The sequence below is a fragment of the Botryllus schlosseri genome, chromosome 1 (assembly GCF_051294905.1).
Source record: "Botryllus schlosseri isolate E-star chromosome 1, Bs_hap1, whole genome shotgun sequence".
NCBI classification, from domain to species: Eukaryota; Metazoa; Chordata; class Ascidiacea; order Stolidobranchia; family Styelidae; genus Botryllus; species Botryllus schlosseri.
The window spans coordinates 27445738-27468912 of NC_137236.1; the positions used below are offsets into that span (position 1 = coordinate 27445738).

Here is a 23175-nt window from a genome sequence, read left to right on the forward strand (position 1 = left end):
ATCATCCAGACTGACGTCTTCTCGTTGAAATCTGAAAAAGTATGTTTGAAAACCTTAGTTCTGAGTAGTTATGCGTGTATCGACACGATGCGAACTGTAAATTCGACAAGTAGTTCTGATCAACTGGTAAAATCATGCGAAATTTACTTTTTGAAGCTATTTCACTCCAGTGGTTTTTATACCTTCATATTTCCATTTCAACTTCAGGTAAGTCTTGGAAATGGCTAATGATCAGTGATTCCCTACCGCGTCTCTCACAGTTGCATTTGGCACAGAGATGAGCGGATTTGAAATTTCTATGTCCTAATCCAATCCAAAGCCGAACCTTCAAATCCAAATCCAAATCCTAAACCATAACTTTTTCATATTCAAGTCCATGTCCAATCCTAATCCGATTCCAACTGGAAATTCAGAAAAAATACCAATTTATGCAATGGCGTGATTCGAAAATTTTCTTTCACAACCAACGATTCACTTGATTCAAGATAACTTAGTAACCATAAGTACATTATTCTGACAGATCTGAATAAAGTTTGTCGCCATTCGCCACACGACATTTCAATCTCCCAGAAAATAGATAAATCCAATCCAAATTATAATTGCGCTCAAGGATTATCTGAAACGGAGGAAGAGCTTATTTGTAGACTAGCGTCAAACGCATGGCTCATAGTCAAGTTCAAATTGCAATATTATAAATAGGCTCAGCGCATTATCCCCCTCCAACTTGTGCATTTAAGTGCTTTAATGCCTGAAGAGAGCTATGATATAACGACAAATATGGTATGCCGTAGTAACGATATGCATTTTCGGTTCATCTCAATGCATAGCACACGCAAATGTGCGTCTATCAATGCTAAAATCTATAGCAGTCTATGTGCAATGAGCATGCTTTTTAATTAGCTGCATGATGGGATTTAGTGGTAAGCTTGCTGCCTTCAAATTGTCATTATAAGTACTCCAGTGTTTTCATCCGGCTTCACAAGTACTCTACAAGTTTGAAACGCGGCTCCGACATCCAAAAAGGCTCGGAACCACTGCAATCAACATTTTGAAATTACAGCAGTATAGTTATCAGACCTATTTACTTCTACTTCAACTTGTAACTTTAACATGAAATAGTATATTAATTTTAGTTGAGCAGCAAAATTGCTGTCATAATTTTATCACCCCTGACGAATATCCAAAAATGCAATTCAATCGATTATTGAAAGTCATATTCGACTGGCAGCACGCACAACAATTTGCCTCACCAATGTCGTCGGATTCTTTATTTTTGCTACGTAGTCCAGCAGGTGTAGAACCTATGGTATTTTTTGGCCTTGTGTGGAAATCTGGACTAGCAGCATAGTTATCTGGATTTGGTCCCTCTTCTATACGGCAAAGCTCGGTTTCCACAGACGAATCGCTTGGTTCGGACCGTGACATTTCGTGTTTACGCGTTCGGATTCCGGGAACATCTGCAAGTCGCAAATTGTATACGGTATCATGCGTCGTGCTATGACAAGATATCAAGGTACACACGCGGTCATATAGCTACACGGTGTACCTTTGGAATAGATTATATTGCCCAAAACAAGTCAACATGCTGGACAAGTCAGTAAGTGATCGGTTATGTCATCATTCTTGCAGTAAATATAAGGGAAATATCAATTTAAATGGGTAGTCACTGGTAAAAAAACAGTATGACATTTCATTTGTAATGGTATTCCCAATCCCTTCGTTCTACTGTACAATATCCAAATTGTAAAACGTAGATAGAATTGGAAGGAGTAGGAGTACATAACCACTCCAGCCCTCTCTTCGAATATCTGTGCTCCTTTATTGTAAAGGCAGAAGTATCCAGTAGGAGCTGTGGCACATACGCTGGAAACGCCTGATCTCGAGTCTGGTTTTGCCTACCTGCACTGCATGCTCTAGTGGTTAAGTTTACATTCTACTTTCACCTCTGAGAAGGTTTTCTGTCAACATTCCCTTATTACACTTTCGATTGAGATGTAGGTTGTAGTAGGATGTAGTAGTCTACTTATGTGGATATCTTCTCATTGCTTTTATGGTTGAAAATCTCATAGAAAAAATCCAGTAATGAACCTTGGCAAAACGGCCGCTGTAACTGATGATGATGATGATATATTACGAAAATTCACCCCAGCTTGCCCATTCAGCAAGTCGAGCAAGTGTTATTTATCAATTTTTTTCATGCAGTATAGGGAAAGGAATCACCGGATATGGTCAGCAACGAAGTACTACTACATCAGTGCTTTTTAACCTCTTTGATCTCCATTCGCACTTTTTTTGTAAAATAAATTTCATCCGCACAAACTAATCGAAAATTTTTATACAAAAAGAAGATGAAGATAGGCTCACTTAACAACATTTTGTTCAGATGTGCAACAAATTGGATAGCTATGTAGCTTAAGCTATCAATGTATCATTAAAAAGGCAACTTTTCTCGCTCGTTTTGCTTCAAGTTATTTCATTGAAACCCTTCTTGGCAAAACAAGTTGTTGGGTATTGTACAAGAACGTTTACTAGTGCTTGGATGGCCAGGTCTTAAGATCTGTTCTGCACTCCTATCCAAAATACAGCGTATTTTTCGCGAGTGAAAATGCTTGCTGGCAGAAATCGTTTTTGAGAGCTGACACAATTAAAGGTCCCGCGAGGCTCCAGTTTGTCGAAAGGATTAAAAACCTACATGTTTGTGTTGAGGCTTTTGCCTTATGTCATTGGAGCATAAGGTGCAAAATGATCAAGGAGAGTAGGCCTAGGCATATTAGAGCTCGCTACCTGATGATACGTTGGTCCAACTACTGTCTCGTTAGTTTTTGAGAAGAGCAAATAACTCACAATACTGTGTCTGCCACACCAATGGCTGCGGGTTCGAGTCCGATCGAGGTCGACTTCCGAATTCCGATACCTCAGTGTTAGAGGTTTACCTAGGCTCCTCCTCGCCACCTCATCCGCGTCAGCGGTGTCTTAGAAAAGCCTAGAGGTGGGCCGTGCTATAAGCCGGCAGTTACGGAAAATAAGCAGAATATGTGCCTGGTGTAAATGACCATAGTAGGACTAGTCGACAAACACCATGAATACCCCAAAAACAAAAAAACTTGATGATACTGTGTGTTCTAGGCTACTCTTTAACCCAATCTAACTTGAGGATTCATTACAGTTTAATAACGGTAAATCAGCTTTAAGACTACCACCAAAATCCGAGTTTTTGTGGCATCTCGCGACCCGAGCCTCACCCATGAAAAGGAATTTATTTTTAATATCACAGTTGTATGCTACGATGTTACGGGCATGTATGACATACAGAACGCGCGCATCACAATTCTAACCAACACAGCTTACAACACATGTCTGACGCACGCGATTTCAAATTAGGACGAATTAAATTCCTATGAGTTTTGCAGTTGTACTATTGTCTACTCAGATTGCAAGAACGCGACTATTCCGTGCCGAAAACGGAGCATATCCAACCCATCTCGAAAGGTTAGGCCATCCAGTATCGGTCATTTTTAGACCGAGGTTTTGTCGCCGCATATGTTTTTGGAACCGCATTTTATCAGCGGTTTGTTCGCCAAAACTTTACGGCTTCATGTGCCCCGACGCAGAGGGGTTGGCCTCGAAATGAATGAGTCTGATAGGCCTGAACTCGCTCGTTGCACACCCCTACACAAGTCCATCCCAACGCTCTTCGACCATGTTTTCCAGAAGAAAAAAAAGTCGGACAAATCTGACCATGAATTCTCATGATAAAGCCACATTTAATGTGCGTCTCGCTTATTGGCTACACCCAACACATTGACCTTGGATATATGAAAACGATCACAGGATTTTTTGCAATAAATTCAATAAATATTGGATACATATTGTTAACAGATAGCTCTTGCACCGTGTCGACCGAAAATTATACTTTACCCCATCAAGGGGTGAAAATTTACGTCACAGTAAACTTGCAAAGGTGAGTCTGTAATGATGGTATTTACTACCATCCTCGTACCTCGCGCTAATCGAACAGTTATTACGAAAATATGATGATTGTTTAGCGAAAGAAAGCAGACAGTCAATCTGACATCATTTTTCCATCCTGTCACAGGCTCTGAAGGGCTGATATACTGTATGTCTGCCACTATAGAGATTGTAGAGATCTCTGTTTCCACTACACCAGCTTCCAAACCAGGCTTTTGGTTACGTAATAATTATAGTGTGAGAATATTAATTCACTACGGCTTGTAAGAGCTACGTCGTATAAAGTTTTTACAATTGCGTCGCAACTACAAAAGTTACACTGATCCTAAATTTCCGTTTAGGTTTATTTGAATTATTCCAAGTCAGAAAATTTAACAATTAATCACGATTTTCATTCGCACTTGATCCGGATTTTCATTCGCACTGTTCGCACTACCTTCGTCATTCGCACTGCAATTTTTTTCATTCGCGCTAGTGCGAACCGTCACACAGGTTGAAAAGCACTGTACTACATTATTCTTGAGTACTCCATTCGCATACTTGAATTACCTATTCGAGTGGCTATGTCTATAGCCTGCTTCCTTTGTTTGTTCGGTAATATTATATACTTGTTACACTTCTGTTTAACTAGAGGACTTAACAATTTACTGGATATGTTTTCACCACTAATAGGGGTAAAATTGTCTAACACCGGGTGAAAGAGCCCCTGAATGACTGATCGAATATATATTCTCGAAGTTCGCGCCATATCTGTAGTGATATTAGTCATTTTTAACTGAAGTAGTCACCTGCGATTAACCGCTAACGGTATGCGATCGGTTGCCCGCAGAATTAGCTTTGACGTCTGTTAGAAACCATTACTTCGACTTGTCCTCGATTGGAAATATACGGCGCATCTTCAACTTCTACTCAAAAAACAACGCCTACCCTTTCACCATCTTGACAAATGCTGGCGGACTATATCGCACGCTCCAATAATTAATGGCATTTCCACAACATCGCCCTATACATCTCGCTGTACGCGCACCGCGATCATGGAGAACGCGAACATTTTAGAATGATCTTAATTGCCAAGTGCAGTAGCTTTTAAAACGGTTCAGGTCCTCCCCATACCTTCTCTCTCCTCCGGTCGCCAATACGAACCAGATTCTATCCCTGTTGGCGACAAACTTGTGGTCGTCCGCAATGGTATCATTTCATCCTCTGCCAAAATACATACTTATATCAATATTGTTATACAAGAATATACCCGGACGACGTCGAATGTAGCCATACCGACGTTTTGTTTACTCCAAATGTTGGTGCGTGAAATCGAGCACTATGAAGTGACACGTAATAACTCAAGAAATGCATTGCAATATCAAGTATCTTCCTTCTATGCGACCGCAATGAAAAGATCAGTTACACTTTATCAAAGAATATTTTTCAATTCTTTATCACTTTATACTAGGACATTGCGGGTTTCTATGACAGCGGTGTGGTTCGATAAGTACTTCTCATAAATATGACTTTCGTGAATATACAACATACTGCATATCTAAGCGCGACATATGATTTGGGTACTGCGATGCTGATATGATAGGGTCGCCATATTTTGGAATCGGGGGTCGCCATATTTTGGAATCGGGTAAGGAGGAAAGTTTTACAAAATCACAAAAGTTGGGTTGATCAAATCTCAAAACAACGGCTTTTGCGGAGTTGAGTAAAAAAGGTCATTCATTTCGCTCGGCTCCATTTTACGTTCTTTTTACTTAAATGTGTAGATGTTCACTAAAAAAAAGTCGTCACTTCCGTTGAAACCACGAATTTCCCGTTCGAACTGCAATATTAGCTATTTCTTGTCATTTATGTCGATTTTCAGTCGAACCTGTTCAGTATCCTAGTTGTAGAATCTGTGAAGGAGGACGACTCGCCAAAAAGCAGGAGATTTTCGGCGTCCTCGCAGGACATTTTGAAATACATAAATAGGAGGACAAATTATCCTAAAGGAGGACGCAAGGTAACCCTATGATATGAAAGGGTGCGAAGCTTCATTTATTTCGAAAATTATGCATCGAAACGTTCATTCTAAGACCGCGGTCTCAAACTCAAATGTGCTCGCGGGTTTTTCCCAGTTTTTGGTTTCGCCGCGGGCCGCAGCATCAATAATAGGGATATGCAATGTATAATTTCCAACTAGGCCTTATTTCACGGGACCTTGCCGACAGGCATTACACAAACATCGTGCAAATGTAATTTGCTATTGTACTATGCACGCTTGACACGAAAGAAAAAAAGGCATTTTCAAATATTTGAATAAAATTGTTTTTGTGCCGGGCATAATTTTTTACTTTATGAGTTATAGACATCATGCGAGAGGATGCATCATGACATCGTAAAACTGTCGGGTTATAATATTGCAGCTAGTGGACGTTTGACATGCCAAAATTTTATATAGAATATTTTAACATCTACTGAAGATTGAACTGATATTAGAGCATCTCAGCGGTGTAGCCTAATCCTGGTTTTGATAGTCGTGATAAGTATGGGCTAATGTAATTTTAATTGCCGAAGGCAAATTAAATCAGCGTTAGATTTTGCCTTCGAATATTATTGGAACAACCTAAATATAATCATTATCGAGCCATGGTAATGGCATTGCTTTTTAGCGATCGTACCCCTCGTGCTTCCAATAAGATTTTTCGTAGCCCCTGCCCCTTTTCATCACAATTTCTGATGGCACCTATATTAAAAATCAGAAAGCCCATTCACAAAAATCGCGCGTAGCGCGAATACTATAATCCAGTTGAATAAATTGGCAAAGAAAATATTCCACAGCATATAGGCCTAATTCCATCCATATGCATCTCGTAAACCCTGATGTGGTGCTTCGTACCCCTATTAGGTCTACGGACCCTGGTTAAGAACCCCTGGAATATAGAAATGTATAATCGGCGAAGAATTCATTGGTTTTGTAGCTGTAGAGCAGGGGTCACCAACACGTGGCCCGATTTGGAGAAATTTTGGAAGACCGCTCAGTAAACCATTTCGAAATGCCGAAATTGATTTCAGTTTAAACATATTGTTGTTGTTCAAAGCAAGCCATTTTACTGTGCCCAATATCACTTTTCCTTCGGCTCGGCATGGTAATATCATTCTATGGAGGAATAACAATTATGCAGCCGTCGACACTCGATTCAATTAGGATGTGTTGGCGGCTGTTAATATTATGCAAATTGAATTTACGAATTGACTCGCTAAGGTTTGAATTATTCTTGAACTTTCCTTCGCGCTATGCGCGCTGCAATGTGAGCTGCCTTTGGATTTTAATACAGTAGTGTCCTTTGTAATCTGAGTCCCATAGTACAGATGCGAACAGCAGAGAAAAATGACGCGCTCCACAGAGAAATACCAATTTTTAATCGTGTTCTCCTCATCCCGGATTGATTTTTTCTGGTAAGCCTGCGTTTGGGCGAATCCAATATATTTCCACTATAACGACAATTCTAATGGGAGGTCAAGAAATAACTGCATGCAACATATAGGGGACTAATGAGAATTGGCCCACCCAAAGATGCAACACAGCATTATTAACTTCTCCAGGTTTTTGAAGATACCCCCTGAACAAACTATTCCGGGGAATCTGATCGCATGGGCCGAGAAAGGATGAATATTTGATAGTAAGAAGTGAACCTATATTGATATCAAATGACTAAATTCACTCATGAACATGATAAAATTTTCGCGCTGCGCGCGACTACAGTGCGCATCCCTGTCGCTCTTCACAACATGAGTAAATACATTTGTCCGTAATGTACCAACAATGGACATGGTGAGTTTAACGTAGATATTTGGCCCCAGTTTGTTTACTACCACCATGCACCAGAATGCGGCCGCGATCTACATGAGTAATCGAAATGCGGTCGTGATAGCAAAAAGTTTGGCCACTCTTGTTTTAGATGCTACAGGGTGTTGTCAGGTATCGTGCGCAGCTCATAGTTCAAAATATAATGAAATTGATGAAAATTATATTTGTTGTTGTATTTGTGTTTGTTCAATAAAATATTATGCATTTTGTGGTTACTATGTCCATCGCCCATGTAAAAGAGAACAGCATTGTACTTACGTAGAGTTATCATACGTGGTTGTTAAGCTGCGTTGGAAATGTTAATCTCGATATTGAAGTCATGCGGCCCGCGGCCTCTAATAATTTTGAAAAATGGCCCGCGACCCATTTTGAGTTGGCGACCCCTGCTGTAGAGCGTACTACTACCTTACTCGCCACCGATAATAACACGGATAAAGAAACAAACAACAAGTTTCTTGAGATTTCACTTGGTTATATCGTTAAATACTTGAAATTCCAAAATGCCGTCGCGGGCCACACAAAATACTCTCGGGGGCCACATGCGGCCCGCGAGCCGCGTGTTTGAGACCTTTGTTTTAAGTGATACATGTGTCTTTTTCGTGCCATGTACAAGTACATAATAATGGTAGTCGAACTCGGCTCGACCTATTCGGCTTGAATCAGTACAAATAACAATATTATCACTGGTCAACACCTATTTTTAGGCCGACAGAGTAAGAGTGGTTTTGGGGGTTCTGAAGGGCACTGATTCCGAAGATGACCTTAGTCTTTCATATTGGCTCGATTTTTGGAGATAACTTGGATAAAAATTTGGTTCAGTCGTACTATAAAGTTCACAAATTCAATCTACTTTTTGTTTTGACACGCTTAAGACGGTTTTAAATTAAAATACAACAACATAATTATATTTTGGGGTATAAGATTTATCATAATTAGAGACTTTCACGGATATCATGTGCATAAATAAACTTCAATCGTGTAAATAAGTATTTACCTAAAATACTCAAAATAACGTTGCATTAATAGAATCAGTTTCATGTCAACCATCTATTTTAAATTTAAAATAATCAGTTGGAATATAGTATTGATGACCTATCTTGAAACAAAATTGGTTCTTGTACTCTTTTCGGTTTTGAGCAATTCAGGGGATTTTTTCGAAAGGTTCCAGCAATAGTCTGCTATAATATGTTCGTCGCATCTCCACTGATATCTTTCTCAAGTTGTTTTGATGTATTGGTGGAACCTTTCCCCTTTCCATTCCCTCTAATCAACAATATTATCAGAAAATGTATCAAGAGATGAGACGCATATGAGTATTTTAATTAAGCTTTCCAGGGACAAACTTGATAGCTTTATACTCCTCTTTCATCTTGGTAGGATGACGAATTGGTACAGGAGAAAATATGCTTGCATTGTGCAAAAGTAAATTTTTTAGGCTTAACAGACTGCGTTTTAACAAACAAAGTTCTCGCATCAGGTCATGTTAATATTGATTGAATAACTGAGAACGACATGAGTGTTCATTTATGCGCAGTATAAGAGTAGAAGAATCTAAAAAATACTTTTCACCAAGTGAAATAGTCAAGGGTAAATACAGTGATTTTACCCTTTTTAGGGGTATAAATCTTTTTTTTTCTATAGCCAATCTGGTAAAACCAATGTGATATTCGTGATCAGCAACGTTGAAAACCGAAAAAACGTAAAAGTTGTCGATCAAGTTTCAAAGCGTCAAAGTAGCGACGATTATAAAAGCGAGTAAATATAAGCCCAGTTCACGAGTGAATATGTCGAAGGTACCAAGTGCGTCCCCCATCATATGACGCCATGAGATATTACTCACATCAAATATTTACCTCACAGGCACATTGTAATTGTAACACAAATTTGTGACATTTTACCGCATACTTTTATAGTTTTGACTCGAGTCAAGACGAGTCATTTCCAATTCACCATCTAGTCAAATCCGAATCCAAATGAGCTAGTAGAGGGCCGAGTCGGAGTCATATTGTTTTGAATCGAATACGAGTCCAAGTCATTATGTTCATAGATCAGATTTCAGTTCAATCCGGTTCAACCCACTTGTTTCAATCAGCTCTAGTGAAATATAATGGCTCGAATTCATAATGTAGTATTTTACTCGGTTGTAACAGTTTCGGTCCCTATTGTCCAAGTATCAGGACTGATAGACGATGTACCAATAATGTTGTTTACTATTCATCAAAGGTACATTGAGATGTATGTCTTGGCCGTCCTAGTTTCGGGTCATATAAATTGGTTTGAGGTCTGCACAATGACTCGAGTTCAAGTGGAGTCAATAAAAAAATTGACTCGAGTCGAGTGAAATCATTCAACACATTTTAAAAAATGACTCGAGTCATTACAACCCTGCATACCAGTGTTCAGCGCGACTACCGAGTGTTAGTGCAACTGACCGAGATTCTCCTCAGCAATGATCCGCCTCTGCCTTGGTAGGTCATCAGAGACTGAATCCTCGGATGGATGACGCGACAGTCGAAGAGTGCTACTTTCACCAACTGAATCAGATCATACGTTGACGTAAAATGTTTGACAATAGCAATATATACTAGCTTTCAACTAATACTAGATTTTCAGAATATTTAGGCATGGTGAAGTTCAGTATTGTAAAGCTGCGAAACATTTTTATAGGGATGGTGTGAACGTGAGGTTCGTGTTCGTTTTCTGTGTGTGAGCCTGTGAAACTGAAGAGGTTCACAAAAGAACATTGATAGGTTCTACACTGTGAAACTTAACTTTTTTATGTATTACAATTTTACACGTCATTACCCCTTCTTGAAATTGAAATTCTTTACATTTTAACTTCGCATTTCAACTGCGCCTTGCGCTGGCAGTATCAAAAGAAATTCAGCACCAAACGAGCATGTACCCTGCCAATTTCAAAACTTATTTGCTCGAAATATTCAGCTTTTCATTTGCGAGTCTTCAGTGACTTTTTGTGAGCTTTGCCCATAATCACATGATAACAAGAAAGAAGCACTACATGTAGTTAAGTCAGCGAATTGTGCTTGGTCAACCAATCATTGATTTAAATCAATTAACTCGGCGCCGCACCTTCAAAGGATAAAAGAAGACATACCCGTAGTGATATTATTGTGGTAGATTCTTTTGCAATCAACTGCCTCTACGTTAGAAGGAGATTATTCTGTATTGGATACGCTGGATTCAATAGTAAGGTCGCGATGTCTGAAGTAACATATTCGATTTTGAGTAATATCTTCTTAATGTTTATCCTGTGCAATCATATTTCTCGAACCCTATTGTAATTTCAAAGTGTAGATTCAATATTATCATATATTTCGATGGATCGATTTTCTACCTAACACAAAATTTTCCTAGATGTTTCATCTCTTTCATTATGACCAGTCTAAATACACCGTGCACTGTAAATTCATTTGGTTGTTTTCGGCATGACCTATATTTCGTGGCGTGTGAATTCAATCCTTTTTATCTTTCCGCACTTGGCGGTACGCAATACGCAATGACAGTTCAGTTTTTAATTGTCTCGCAGTAGATAAAGGTTCAGTGCAACCATTTATACCGAGTGGCACTGGGGTACATGTTGAATATGGAATCAAAAAGTGCTGCAAAACAGTATTCTCATATCATACTTCACGAAGAAAAAAAAAACGGAAAATCCACCAGGTTTTTCGTTAACACTGAACGATTAAAATATTGATATAGTTAGGTCTCTATGGTATCACCGTTAAAATCGTAACTTTATGCAGTATTCAATTACTGAAAAGCGCCACAACTAAATAAATACTTAGGACTATATCCTACCCGCCATTTCGGACGGTCGCCTGGTGCGTGTAATTCCCAGCATTGCATCTCGACGCTTCAGCCAGTCATCTGGTAAAGAAAACGCACAACGTGTGAGATTTCATGCATAGCCAGGCGCTCACTAGTTCGATATATATACAATTATACATGCGCATGAGATGAAGTGAGATGTATATGTAAATATTCCCGTCTTGAAATATATCCATGCGGATTACCAATATTGAGAAGCGTTTGTACACAGGTAGAGGCAGGACAACGCCACCAAGTTCTATCCCATTATGACCAGAGGTAGTGGTTCCAAATGCTTTAACGCTACTTCAAGTAGCAGTTCAAAAGTAGAAGTACAAGTACACAATTCAGTGGTTTCAAAGAGCAGATATCTGCAGTTAATCGGAAGTGGTTGGTTTCGCGATTGCGGTGTGCTTATTCAAGAACAAAGGAAATAAATACCACAAATATCTGAATTGTCTTAAAACACTTTCAGTTAATTACCGTGATATGGTGTAATTGGTGTATGACAATTTTACTTGTAAAGGTAATCCAAAATCCTGCTTTCTACTGAACAAAACGCAACTTCAAAAGGTTAGGTAGAAATGGAAGGAGTTTGAACTAGTAACCATTCATGCGTTCTCTCTCATAATATTTTTTCTCCTTTATTATTTTTTCTCCTTTATTGTAAGGCCATAACTACCGAGCAGTGAGAACTGTGGCACATACGCTGGAAACAACTGGTCTCGAATCCCCCCCGTGAGAAATAACAATTGCTGATTACTGACCGGAGTTTTCTTCTGACGAACTACTGTCCACTACAACGAATGACGTCGGTCGTCCAGGTCGCATGGATTGACTCTTCAGCGGTGCCGAGCAACCCCCACGTTTCGCGGTTGACCACTGAGACGCCGTTGATTCTCGTGTCAGTGTTCTTCTACAGCGGCCTGAATAAATTGACGTCGTCCTAACTAATATCAGCTAAAAGAAACATACTACAATAATGATACATTGCACTATACACTTGGTGAGCACACCATCAAAACTGGACACCACTAACCCACTTTAAACTTTGTATGGTTACTTCAATGCGGAAGCCAATATCAATGATAATTCTATGATTGCACTCCGTGAATTTGTCTACAATGGCATGCTGGCTGTATCTTTCCTCGCGTGGAAAAAACTTTTAACGTGCGCAAGTTACGGGGTCTCTGACAGAGGTTTCAGTTTATGGGGGTGTAAAATGAATTTTGATCGACGCATATATTTTTCCTTGTAACCTTCAACGCGGCCAAAAAAGTAAACATTTTTTAAATGGAAGTGTACAGCTTGTATCAGAATATATTAAGGCACATATGCCATACCCTCCCTGAGTGACCTTTTTTTCGATTCATTCATAAAATTTATAGGATGGCGACCGATGATACAATAGCCAAATCAAGCAAAATTGCTGCACCAACTAATCATGCAACAACTGAAACATGCCTACAGGCATAGACTATTCATGCAAAAATTGCCTGTGATGTTTTGTCGCAATAACGAGCTATTTGGAAGTGAAGATACCGATATACGGGCAATATGTACCTCAAATTTGTAAGTTCGAGCCTAAATTGAAACGTGATTTTATGGCAAAAATTTGAGTTATTATTTATTCTATTATTTTTGACGGTTGCAACCAAACATTCTTCTTTATCTTACTGTAGCTTAGGTTATATCAAACAACAAGAAAAATTTGAACACAGTTTTTTTGAGGGTATGTCTCATTGGACCCGGGCCGTGTGCCTTTGGGACCCACCGGGTGGGGATAGATAATATGTTCGAGAAACAAATTTTTAACGTCCATAAATATTGTTTAAAAGTGCCGATATCCAAGCATATTTCCGCCATAGGTAAAGCTTGCATGACAGTGTTGAGCCAGCAAAAGACCTGCTGTTATCGGCGGAAGATTTTATGGCCAGAGATCATATTCCAATTTTTGATCCATAGTTACGTCATCTCCCCTATTTCTCACCGAAATATGACAGTATTGAGTACGTGTTTCTATATTTCCCAGTGAACGCGAGGTGATATGAAAGGGAATATTATTTTGATTCGACTGATACCAATCTTATGAATGCGCTGTCACAAAAGAGTGACTTCATCGCCGAAAGTCACCACTTTGTCTACTTACACCTCAAGCGGTTACGCTCCACACTTTTGATGCTGTGAAAAAAAAACTGTCGTTGAGAAATACGTTTGAATCCCTTTTATGGGTGTAATCTTTAATTATTCTGTGAGTACAAATGCGCTTATCTGCAGTATCGTTAGTGATTTGTGTTTGACGTGAAAATGAGTGTTACAACTCTGTATGTAGCTTCTCACGACGTGCTGTAAATCTACCTTCTTGAACTAATAGACCGAGTAATTTTCTTGCCTTCTTGTAGTGTTGACATAACTTGAAAATCTGTGGTTTTATACTTACATGGAATAGACTTATTCCAACTATTAAACCAACATAGTGATGATTGTCCACATTATTCGCCTCGTTCACGCCGCATTTACTGAATCAAACTATGCACTTACCGGTTATACGATTCCTGGATTCGTCGTCTGTCGTTTGCACACGCGACGGCACTTCACGATGCAGACCCGCGGGAACGAACTTCAGAGGCGGCTGAACTGCAACCTTCTTCCGGCCTGGATTGAGATTGTTTCCAGTGTTCGCACGACAATGCACGGATTCAAATTATACTATGACATGGGGGTAACTTAGCAAATCAAAACAATGTTTTTTCGGCCTTTTGCGGGCTGGTAGATCACATAAGTAAATTTCGCGGACCGGTGACATCAGAACTAACCCAGTATGTAATTACGGCAAGAGTATGCAAATGAGAACTAAGTATTGAGTTTTCAGTTAGCGATATACTTGACCAATATTGATATGACACATTTTATGCATAAGTCAATTGCGATTTCTACAAGTAGAAGCCTAGATCACACCAATAACTTGATTGTTGCGGATTTCTCGTTAAAGGAATCGACTTCTGGTGTTTGTTTGATTCTGTCATACTGCCGAATTTCGCGAAATTGCAGTTTGACTTCGTTAAATTTTGTTCAGATAGTCTTCGTAGTATTCACACGAGCTTTCAGCATCACGACGCACCGCATAAGTAGAATTCCGGTTGAAACGCGCTGATTGAAGAGCACATAGCGTGTACGTATATATGTGCTTTTCAATCGGCTGTATCGTACAATCTAGGGTGTACCGGAATTTTCAATGGTGTATCACTTGTGTGGGTGATGTATATCAGTTACCGCTACTAGCACACAATGAAATAAGCAACTTTTAAGACGGAGGCGATATAGTAGGACCTGGCGATAGTGTCGACTTTTTTCAGTCATCACCATCACCAGCTTGCGAGACCGAAATAGTAGAACCGGAAGAGAGTGTTGAGTTCTATTAACCATTGGCTTCCGGCCTCGGCTACCAGTGAACAAAACGCGTACACTGGATGTATAGCGTTGTTGGAAAAGTTTGACGGGTGTACCATTCGGAAGACGCGTTGAAGAGCACTGTCGGTAACTGCGTTCATTAATTCCAAGCAACTTCGAAATTTCCCGTATAAATTCTGTTGCTCAAGGTACGGGTCTCCAGTCTCGTTACATTATTAGATCTAGAATAAACTTGAAATATCTTTAGCAGACTAACAGGGATGCTGACGCGATAAGGCAGCTGGGTCTTCTCTAATATTTGATCTGGACGATGTTTGATGTCTTTCAAAGAGATATCTAGTATGCGGTGATCTTTGGTGTGGGCCACCAAGATGTGTGATTGCGTAGGAATGGTGAACGTTTCACAGAAATGAGCTCTGTATTAGATTAGTCTACACTAGCCCTGGGCGCAATGTGGTGCACGATTTATTACCCATCACAATTTCGAGATGCCCTGTTTCTATTCAAAATACCAAGGCATCTTTCGTGCTATTCTCAGCTGGTACAGTCGAAGAGTTACCGTTATCTCACCTTCCGTCGACGACCCGCCTTTAGTATAGTCCCAAACCGGTGTCTCGTAATCCCTTCTCGAAAGAATCCGGTGCATTGGTGGACAATCTTCGCAAGCTTAACATATGGTAAAGCTATAGTCAGCGTTGATAATAATGAGTAGAAGAAGAAGCAATGCCGCAAAGTCCTACACACATGCATTAAAAGTAGCGATTTTAAACGTGAAAAGTACTTCAAATGGAAGTCGTATAAATGAAGACCCGACACTCAATTAAATGATTAAGAGTAGAATTGGATGATGATATATTATGAAAAATCACCCCAGCTTGCCCATTCAGCAAGTAGCCCAAGTGTTATTTTACACAATTTTTTCTTGCAGTATAGGGAAAGGAGTAACCAGGTATGGTCAGCAACGAAGTACTTCTACTATATTATTCTTGAGCACTTCATTCGCATACTTGCATACCTATTCAAGTGGCTATGTCTATAGCCTGCTTCCTATCCTACTCGACATTGTTTGTTCGGAAAAATTATATACTTCTCACACTTGTGAAAAACAAAAGGACATAATAATTTACTGAATATGTTTTCACCACTAATAGGGGTAAAATTGTCTAACACCGGGTGAAAGAGCCCCTGAATGACTGTAACCGAATATATATTCTCGAAATTCGAGCCATATCTGTTGTGAAATCAGTCATTTTGCACTAAAGCAGTCACCTGCGATTAACCGCTAACGGTATGCGATCGGTTGCTCGCTGAATTAGCTCTTAAGTATGTTAGAAACCATTATTTCCACTTGTCTTCGATTGGATATTTACAGCGTATCTACAATTTCTACTGGAAAAACAACGCCTACTACTTCACCATCTTGACACATGCTGACGGGTTATATCGCATGCTCCATGAATTATAGAATGGCACTTCCACAACATTTCCCTACACATCTTGCTGTACGCGCACCGCGATCATAGAGAACGCGGAACATTTCAGAGTGGCCTTAATTGCCAAGTGCAGTAGCTTTTAAAACGGTTCAGGTCCTCCCCATACCTTCTCTCTCCTCCGGTCGCCTATACGAACCGGATTCTATCCCTGTTGGCGACAAACGTGTGGTCGTCCGCAATGGTATCATTTCATCCTCTGCCAAAATACATACCAAAATACATGCTCATATCAATATTGTGATATCAGATCATATCCGGACGACGTCGAATGTAGCCATACCGACGTTTTATTTACTCCAAATGTTAGTGTGTAAAATCGAGCACTATGAAGTGATACGTAATAACTCAAGAAATGCATTGCAATGTTAAGTATCTTCATTCTATGCGACCGCAATGAAAAGATCAGTTACACTATCTATCCTAGGACATTACGGGTTTCTATGACAGCGGTATGGTTCGATAAGTACTTCCCATAAATATCATTTTCGTGAATATACTTACTGCATATCTATGCGCGACATATGATTTGGGTACTGTAATGCTGATATGATAGGGTCACCATATTTTGGAATCGGGAAAGGTGGAAATTTTTACCAAATCACAAAAGTTGGGTTGATCAACTATGAAAACAGCGTATTTCGCGGAGTTGAGTAAATAGGCTCATTCATTTCGCTCGGCTCCATTTTACGCCCTTTTTACTTAAATTTGGAGATGTTGACTAAAAAAAATTTGTCACTTCCGTTCAAACCACGAATTTCCCGTTCGAACTCCAATATTAGCTATTGCTCGTCATTTATGTAGATTTTCAGTCGAACCTGTTCAGTATCCTAGTTGTGAAATCTGTAACGTAGGACGACTCGCCAAAAAGCAGGAGATTTTCGGCGTCCTCGCAGGACATTTTGAAAAACATAAAAAGGAGGACAAATTATCCTAAAGGAGGACGTAGGGTAACCCTATGATATGAAAGGGTGCGAAGCTTCATTTATTTTGAAAATAATGCATCGAAACGTTCATTCTAAGACCGAGGTCTCAAACTCAAATGTGCTCGCGGGTCAATTTCCCAGTTTTTGGTGACGCCGCGGGCCGCAGCATCAATAATAGGGATATGCAATGCATAATTTCCAAGTAGGCCTTATTTCACGAGACCTTGCCGACAGGTATTCCACAAACATCGTGCAAATGTAATTTCCTATTGTACTATTCACGCTTGACACGAAAAAAAATCACAATTTCAAATATTTGAATAAAATTGTTTTTGTACCGGGCATAATTTTTTACTTAATGAGTTATAGACATCATGTGAGAGGATGCATCATGACATCATAAAACTGTCGGGTCATAATATTGCAGCTAGTGGGCCTTTGACGTGCCACAATTTTATATAGAATATTTTAAAATCTACTGAAGATTGAACTGATATCAGAGCATTTAAGCGGTGTAGCCTAATCCTGGTTTTGATATAGTCGTGATAAGATTGGGCTAATGTTATTGTAATTGCCGAAGGCATATTAAATCAGCGTTAGATTTTGCTTTCGAATATTATTGGAACAACCTAAATATAATGATTATTGAGCCATAGTAATGGCATTGCTTTTTAACCTTTTTAGCGATCGTACCCCTTGTGTTTCCAATAAGATTTCTCGTAGCCCTTGTCCATTTTTATCACAATTTCCGATGGCACCTATATTGAAAATCAGAAAGCCCATTCAAAAAAATCGCGCGTAGCGCGAATACTATATTCCAGTTGAATAAATTGGCCAAGAAAATATTCCGCAGCATATAGGCCTAATTCCATATGCATCTCGTAAACCCTGATGTGGTGCTTCGTACTCCGATGGGGTCTACGGACCCAGGTTAACAACCCCTGGAATATAGAAATGTCCAATCGGCGAAGAATTCATTGGCGTTGCAGCTGTAGAGCGTACTACTACCTTACTCGCCACCGATAATGACATGGATATAGAAACAAACAACAAGTTTGTTGAGATTCCACTTGAATATATCGTTAAATACTTGAAATTCCAAAATGCCGTCGCCGGCGGAACAAAATACTCTCGGAGGCCGCGTGTTTGAGACCTCAGTAAGTGATACATGTGTCTTTTTCGTATCATGTACAAGTACATAATAACGGCAGTCGAAATCGGCTCGACCTATTCGGCTTGAATCAGTACAAATAACAATATTATCACTGGTCAACACCTATTTTTAGGCCGACAGAGTAAGAGTGGTTTTTGGGGGTTCTGAAGGGCAATGATTCCGAATATGACCTTAGTCTGTCATATTGGCTCTATTTTTGGAGATAATTCGGATAAAAATTCGGTTCAGAAAATATATCAAGATGACTGAATGGGAAGTGCGATTTAATGCTCATGCTTGCTCCAAGGTTTCCAGATGAAAATACCATTTCTCGGATTAACTGTTTGTAGATGAGTGCTTTGTGATCTTCCAAAAAGTTTTAATTAATGCATGCTAGAAAGGATGCCATGCAGTGATCACCTTTCTTATTATGAAATTGTAATCCGTTGTCCGTATTCGAATCTGATATCCATCAAATATTCCAGATTCAAGCTTCTCGTTTGATGTGGATACTAGGTATACCCACTTTGTTGGCGTCAAGGATAATCATCATTTTACAAATGAAAAGAGATGAGACGCATATTAGTATTTTAATTAAGCTTTCCAGGGACGAACTTGATAGCTTTATACTCCTCTTTCATCTTGGTAAAATGACCAATTGGTACAGGAGAAAATATACTTCCATTGTGCAAAAGTAAATTTTTTAGGCTTAACAAACTGCGTTTTAACAAACAAAGTTCTCGCACCAGGTCATGTTAATATTGATTGAATGACTGAGAACGACATGAGTGTCCATCACAGTCAATTATCCATTTATGTGCAGTATATAAGTAGGAAAATCTAAAAAATACTTCCTACCAAGTGAAATAGTCAAGGGTAAATACAGTGATTTTACCCTTTTTGGGGTTATAAATATTTTTTTTCTAGAGCCAATCTGGTAAAACCAATGTGATATTCGTGATCAGCAACCTTGAAAACCGAAAAAACGTAAAAGTTGTCGATCAAGTTTCAAAGCGTCAAAGTCGCGACGATTATAAAAGCGAGTAAATATAAGCCCAGTTCACGAGTGAATATGTCGAAGGTACCAAGTGCGTCCCCCACCATATGATGCCATGAGATATTTCTCACATCAAATATTTACCTCACAGGCACATTGTAATTGTAACACAAATTCGTGACATTTTTATTGCATACCAACAGGGATGTAACCAGGTCACAAGGTTCCGAGTCACAAGTCAATCCTACTAGTTTAGACTCGAGTCAAGACAAGTCATTTCCAATTCACCACCTAGTCAGAGTCCTATTGTTTTGACTCGAATACGAGTCCAAGTCATTATGCTCACTGGTCAGATTTCAGTTCAATCCGGTTCAACCCACTTTTTTAAACCAGCCCTAGTGATATATAATGGCTTGAATTCATAATATAGTATTTTTACTCGGTTGTAACAGTTTCGGTCCCTATTGTCCAAGTATCAGGACTGATAGACGATGTACCACTAATGTTGTATACTATTCTTCAACGGTGCATTGAAATGTATGTCTTGGTCGTCCTAGTTCCGAGTCATATAAATTGGTTCGAGTTCTGCACAATGACTTGAGTCATTACAACCCTGCATACCAGTGTTCAGCGAGACTACCGAGTGTTAATGCAACTGACCGAGATTCTCCTCAGCAATGATCCGCCTCTGCCTTGGTAGGTCATCAGAGACTGAATCTTCGGATGGGTGACGCGACAGTCGAAGAGTGCTACTTTCACCAACTGAATCAGATCATACGTTATCGTAAAATGTTTGACAATAGCAATATATACTAGATTTCAACTAATACTAGATTTTCAGCTTATTTAGGCATGGTGAACTTCAGTAATGTAAGGCTGCGAAACATTTTTATAGGGGTGGTGTGAACGTGAGGTTCATGTTCGCGTTCTGTGTGTGAACCTGCGAAACTGAAGATGTTCACAAACAGGTTCTACACTGTGAAGCTTTTTTATGTATTACATTTTTACATGTCATTATACCTTCTTTGGGTTGAAATTCTCTACATTTTAACTTCGCATTTCAACTGCGCATAGCGCTGGCAGTGTGAAAAGAGATTCAGCACGAAACGATCATGTACCGTGCCAATTTCAAAAGTTATTTGCTCGAAACTTTGCTTGGAATATTCAGCTTTTCGTTCGTGAGTCTTCAGTGACTTTTTGTGAACTTTGCCCGTAATCACATGATAACAAGAAAGAAGCGCGCTACATGTAGTCAAGTCAGCGAATTGTCCTTGGTCAACCCATCAATGATTTAAATCAATTAACTCGGCACTGCACCTTCAAAGGACAAAAGAAGACATACCCGTAGTGTTATTATTGGGATTTCTTCTTTAGCAATCAACTGCCTCTACAATAGAAGGAGATTATTCTGTATTGAATACGCTGGATTCAAATACTAAGGTCGCGCGGTTTGAAGTAACATATTCGATTTTGAGTAATAGCTTCTTAAAGTCTATCCTGTGCAATGATGTTTCTCGAACCCTTGTAGTAATTTCCAACTGTAGATTCAACATTATCATATATTTTGGTGGATCGATTTTCTACCTAACACAATATTTTCCTAGAGGTTTCATCTCTTTCATTATGACCGGTCTGAATATACCGTGCATTGTAAATTAATTTGGTTGTTTTGGGCACGGCCTATTCCGCGGCGTGTGAATTCAACCCTTTCTATCTTTCCGCACTTGGCAGTACGCAATACGCATTGACGGTTCAGCTTTTAATTGCCTCGCAGTCGATAAAGGTTCAGTGCCACCATTTATACTGAGTCGCACTGGTGTACATTTTGAATATGAATTCGAAAAGTGCTGTAAACAGTATTCTCACATCATACTTCATGAAGAAAAAAACGGAAAATCCACCGGCTTTTCGTTTACACTGAACGATTAAAAATATTGATAAAATTAGGTCTCTATGGTATCACCGTTAATGTCGTAGCTTTATGCAGTATTCATTTACTGAAAAGCGCAACAAATAAATAGTTAGGATTATATCCCTACCCGCCATTTCGGACGGTCGCCTGGTGCGTGTAGTTCCCAGCATTGCATCTCGCCAATTCAGCCGGTCAACTGGTAAAGAAAACGCACAACGTGTGAGATTTCATGCATAGCCATCGCTCACTAGTTCGATATATATACATGCATGAGATGAAGTGAGATGTATATGTAAATATTCCCGTCTTGAAATATATCCACGCGGATTACCAATATTTAAAAAGCGTTTGTACAGTGTACACAGGTAGAGGCAGGACAACGCCACCAAGTTATATCCCATTACGACCAAAGGTTTCCAAATGCTTTAACGCTGCTACAAGTGGCAGTTCAAAAGAAGCTGTACAAGCACACAGATCAGAGATTTCAAAGAGCAGATATCTGCAGTTACTCGGCATGCTGGCTGAATCTTTCCTCGCGTAGAAAAAACTTTTGACGTGCGCGAGTTACAGGGTCTCTGAGAGAGGTTTTCAGTTTATGGGGGCGTAAAATAAATTTGAATCGACGCATATCTTTTTCTTTTTAACCTTCAACGCGGCCAAAGCAGTAAACATTTTTTAAATGGAAGTGTAGAGCTGGAATCAGAATATATAATGGCCCATATTCCATACCCTTCTCGAGTGACCTTTTTTTCGATTCATTCATAAAATTTATAGGATGGCTACCGATGATACAATAGCTAAATCAAGCAAAATTGTTGCACCAACTAATCATGCAACAACTGAAACATGTCTACATGCAGAGATTCTTCATGCAAAAATTGCCTGTGATGTTTTATCGCAATGACGAGCTATTTGGAAGTGAAGACATCGATTAACGGGCAATATGTATGTGCCCTCAAATTTGTAAGTTCGAGCCTAAATTGAAACGTGTTTTTATGGCAAAATTTGAGTTATTATTTATTCTATTATTTTTGACGGTTGCAACCAAACATTCTTCTTTGGCTGGCCGCAGCTTAAGTTGTATTAAACAACAAGAAAAGTTTGAATACAGTTTTTTGAAAGTATGTCTCATTGGATCCGGGCCGTGTGCCTTTGGGACCCACCGGGTGGAGGCCTATAATATGTTCGAGAAACAAATTGGTAAAGTCCATAACTATATAGTTTAAAAGTGCCGATATCCATGCATATATGCGCCGTAGGTAGAGCTTGTATGGAAAGTGTTGAGCCAGCAAAAGATCTGCTATTATCGGTGAAAAATTTTATGGCCAGAGATCATATTCCAATTTTCGATCCATAGTTATGAAATCTCCCCTATTTCTCACCAAAATATGACAGTATTGAGCCCGTGTTTCTATATTTATCACAGTGAGCGCGAGGCGATATGAAAGTGGATATTATTTTGATTCGACTGATACCAATGTTACGAATGCGCCGTCACAAAAGAGTGATTTCATCGCCGAAAGCCACCACTTTATCTACTTACACCTCAAGCGGTTACGCTCCGAATTATTTTCTCTCCTTATTAAAGGAATCCTAATATTGCGTCCACACTTTAGATGCTGTGAAATATAAACTGTAGTTG

General features: G+C 39.4%; 1 protein-coding gene across 1 annotated transcript in view; it reads right to left on the bottom strand.

Annotated features, from left to right (window-relative positions):
- LOC145441434 (uncharacterized) overlaps positions 1-23175 on the bottom strand; it is a 191819-nt gene that overhangs the window by 132619 nt on the left and 36025 nt on the right. Inside the window, exons 16-24 of the mRNA XM_080319297.1 lie at positions 21661-21729; positions 20282-20383; positions 16655-16744; positions 15626-15721; positions 14186-14299; positions 12412-12570; positions 11636-11704; positions 10249-10350; positions 5083-5172 (exon numbers count right to left, since the gene is read on the bottom strand). Coding sequence (XP_080175423.1) covers positions 5083-5172; positions 10249-10350; positions 11636-11704; positions 12412-12570; positions 14186-14299; positions 15626-15721; positions 16655-16744; positions 20282-20383; positions 21661-21729 — 891 coding nt within the window. The remainder of the gene's footprint in view (positions 1-5082; positions 5173-10248; positions 10351-11635; positions 11705-12411; positions 12571-14185; positions 14300-15625; positions 15722-16654; positions 16745-20281; positions 20384-21660; positions 21730-23175) is intronic.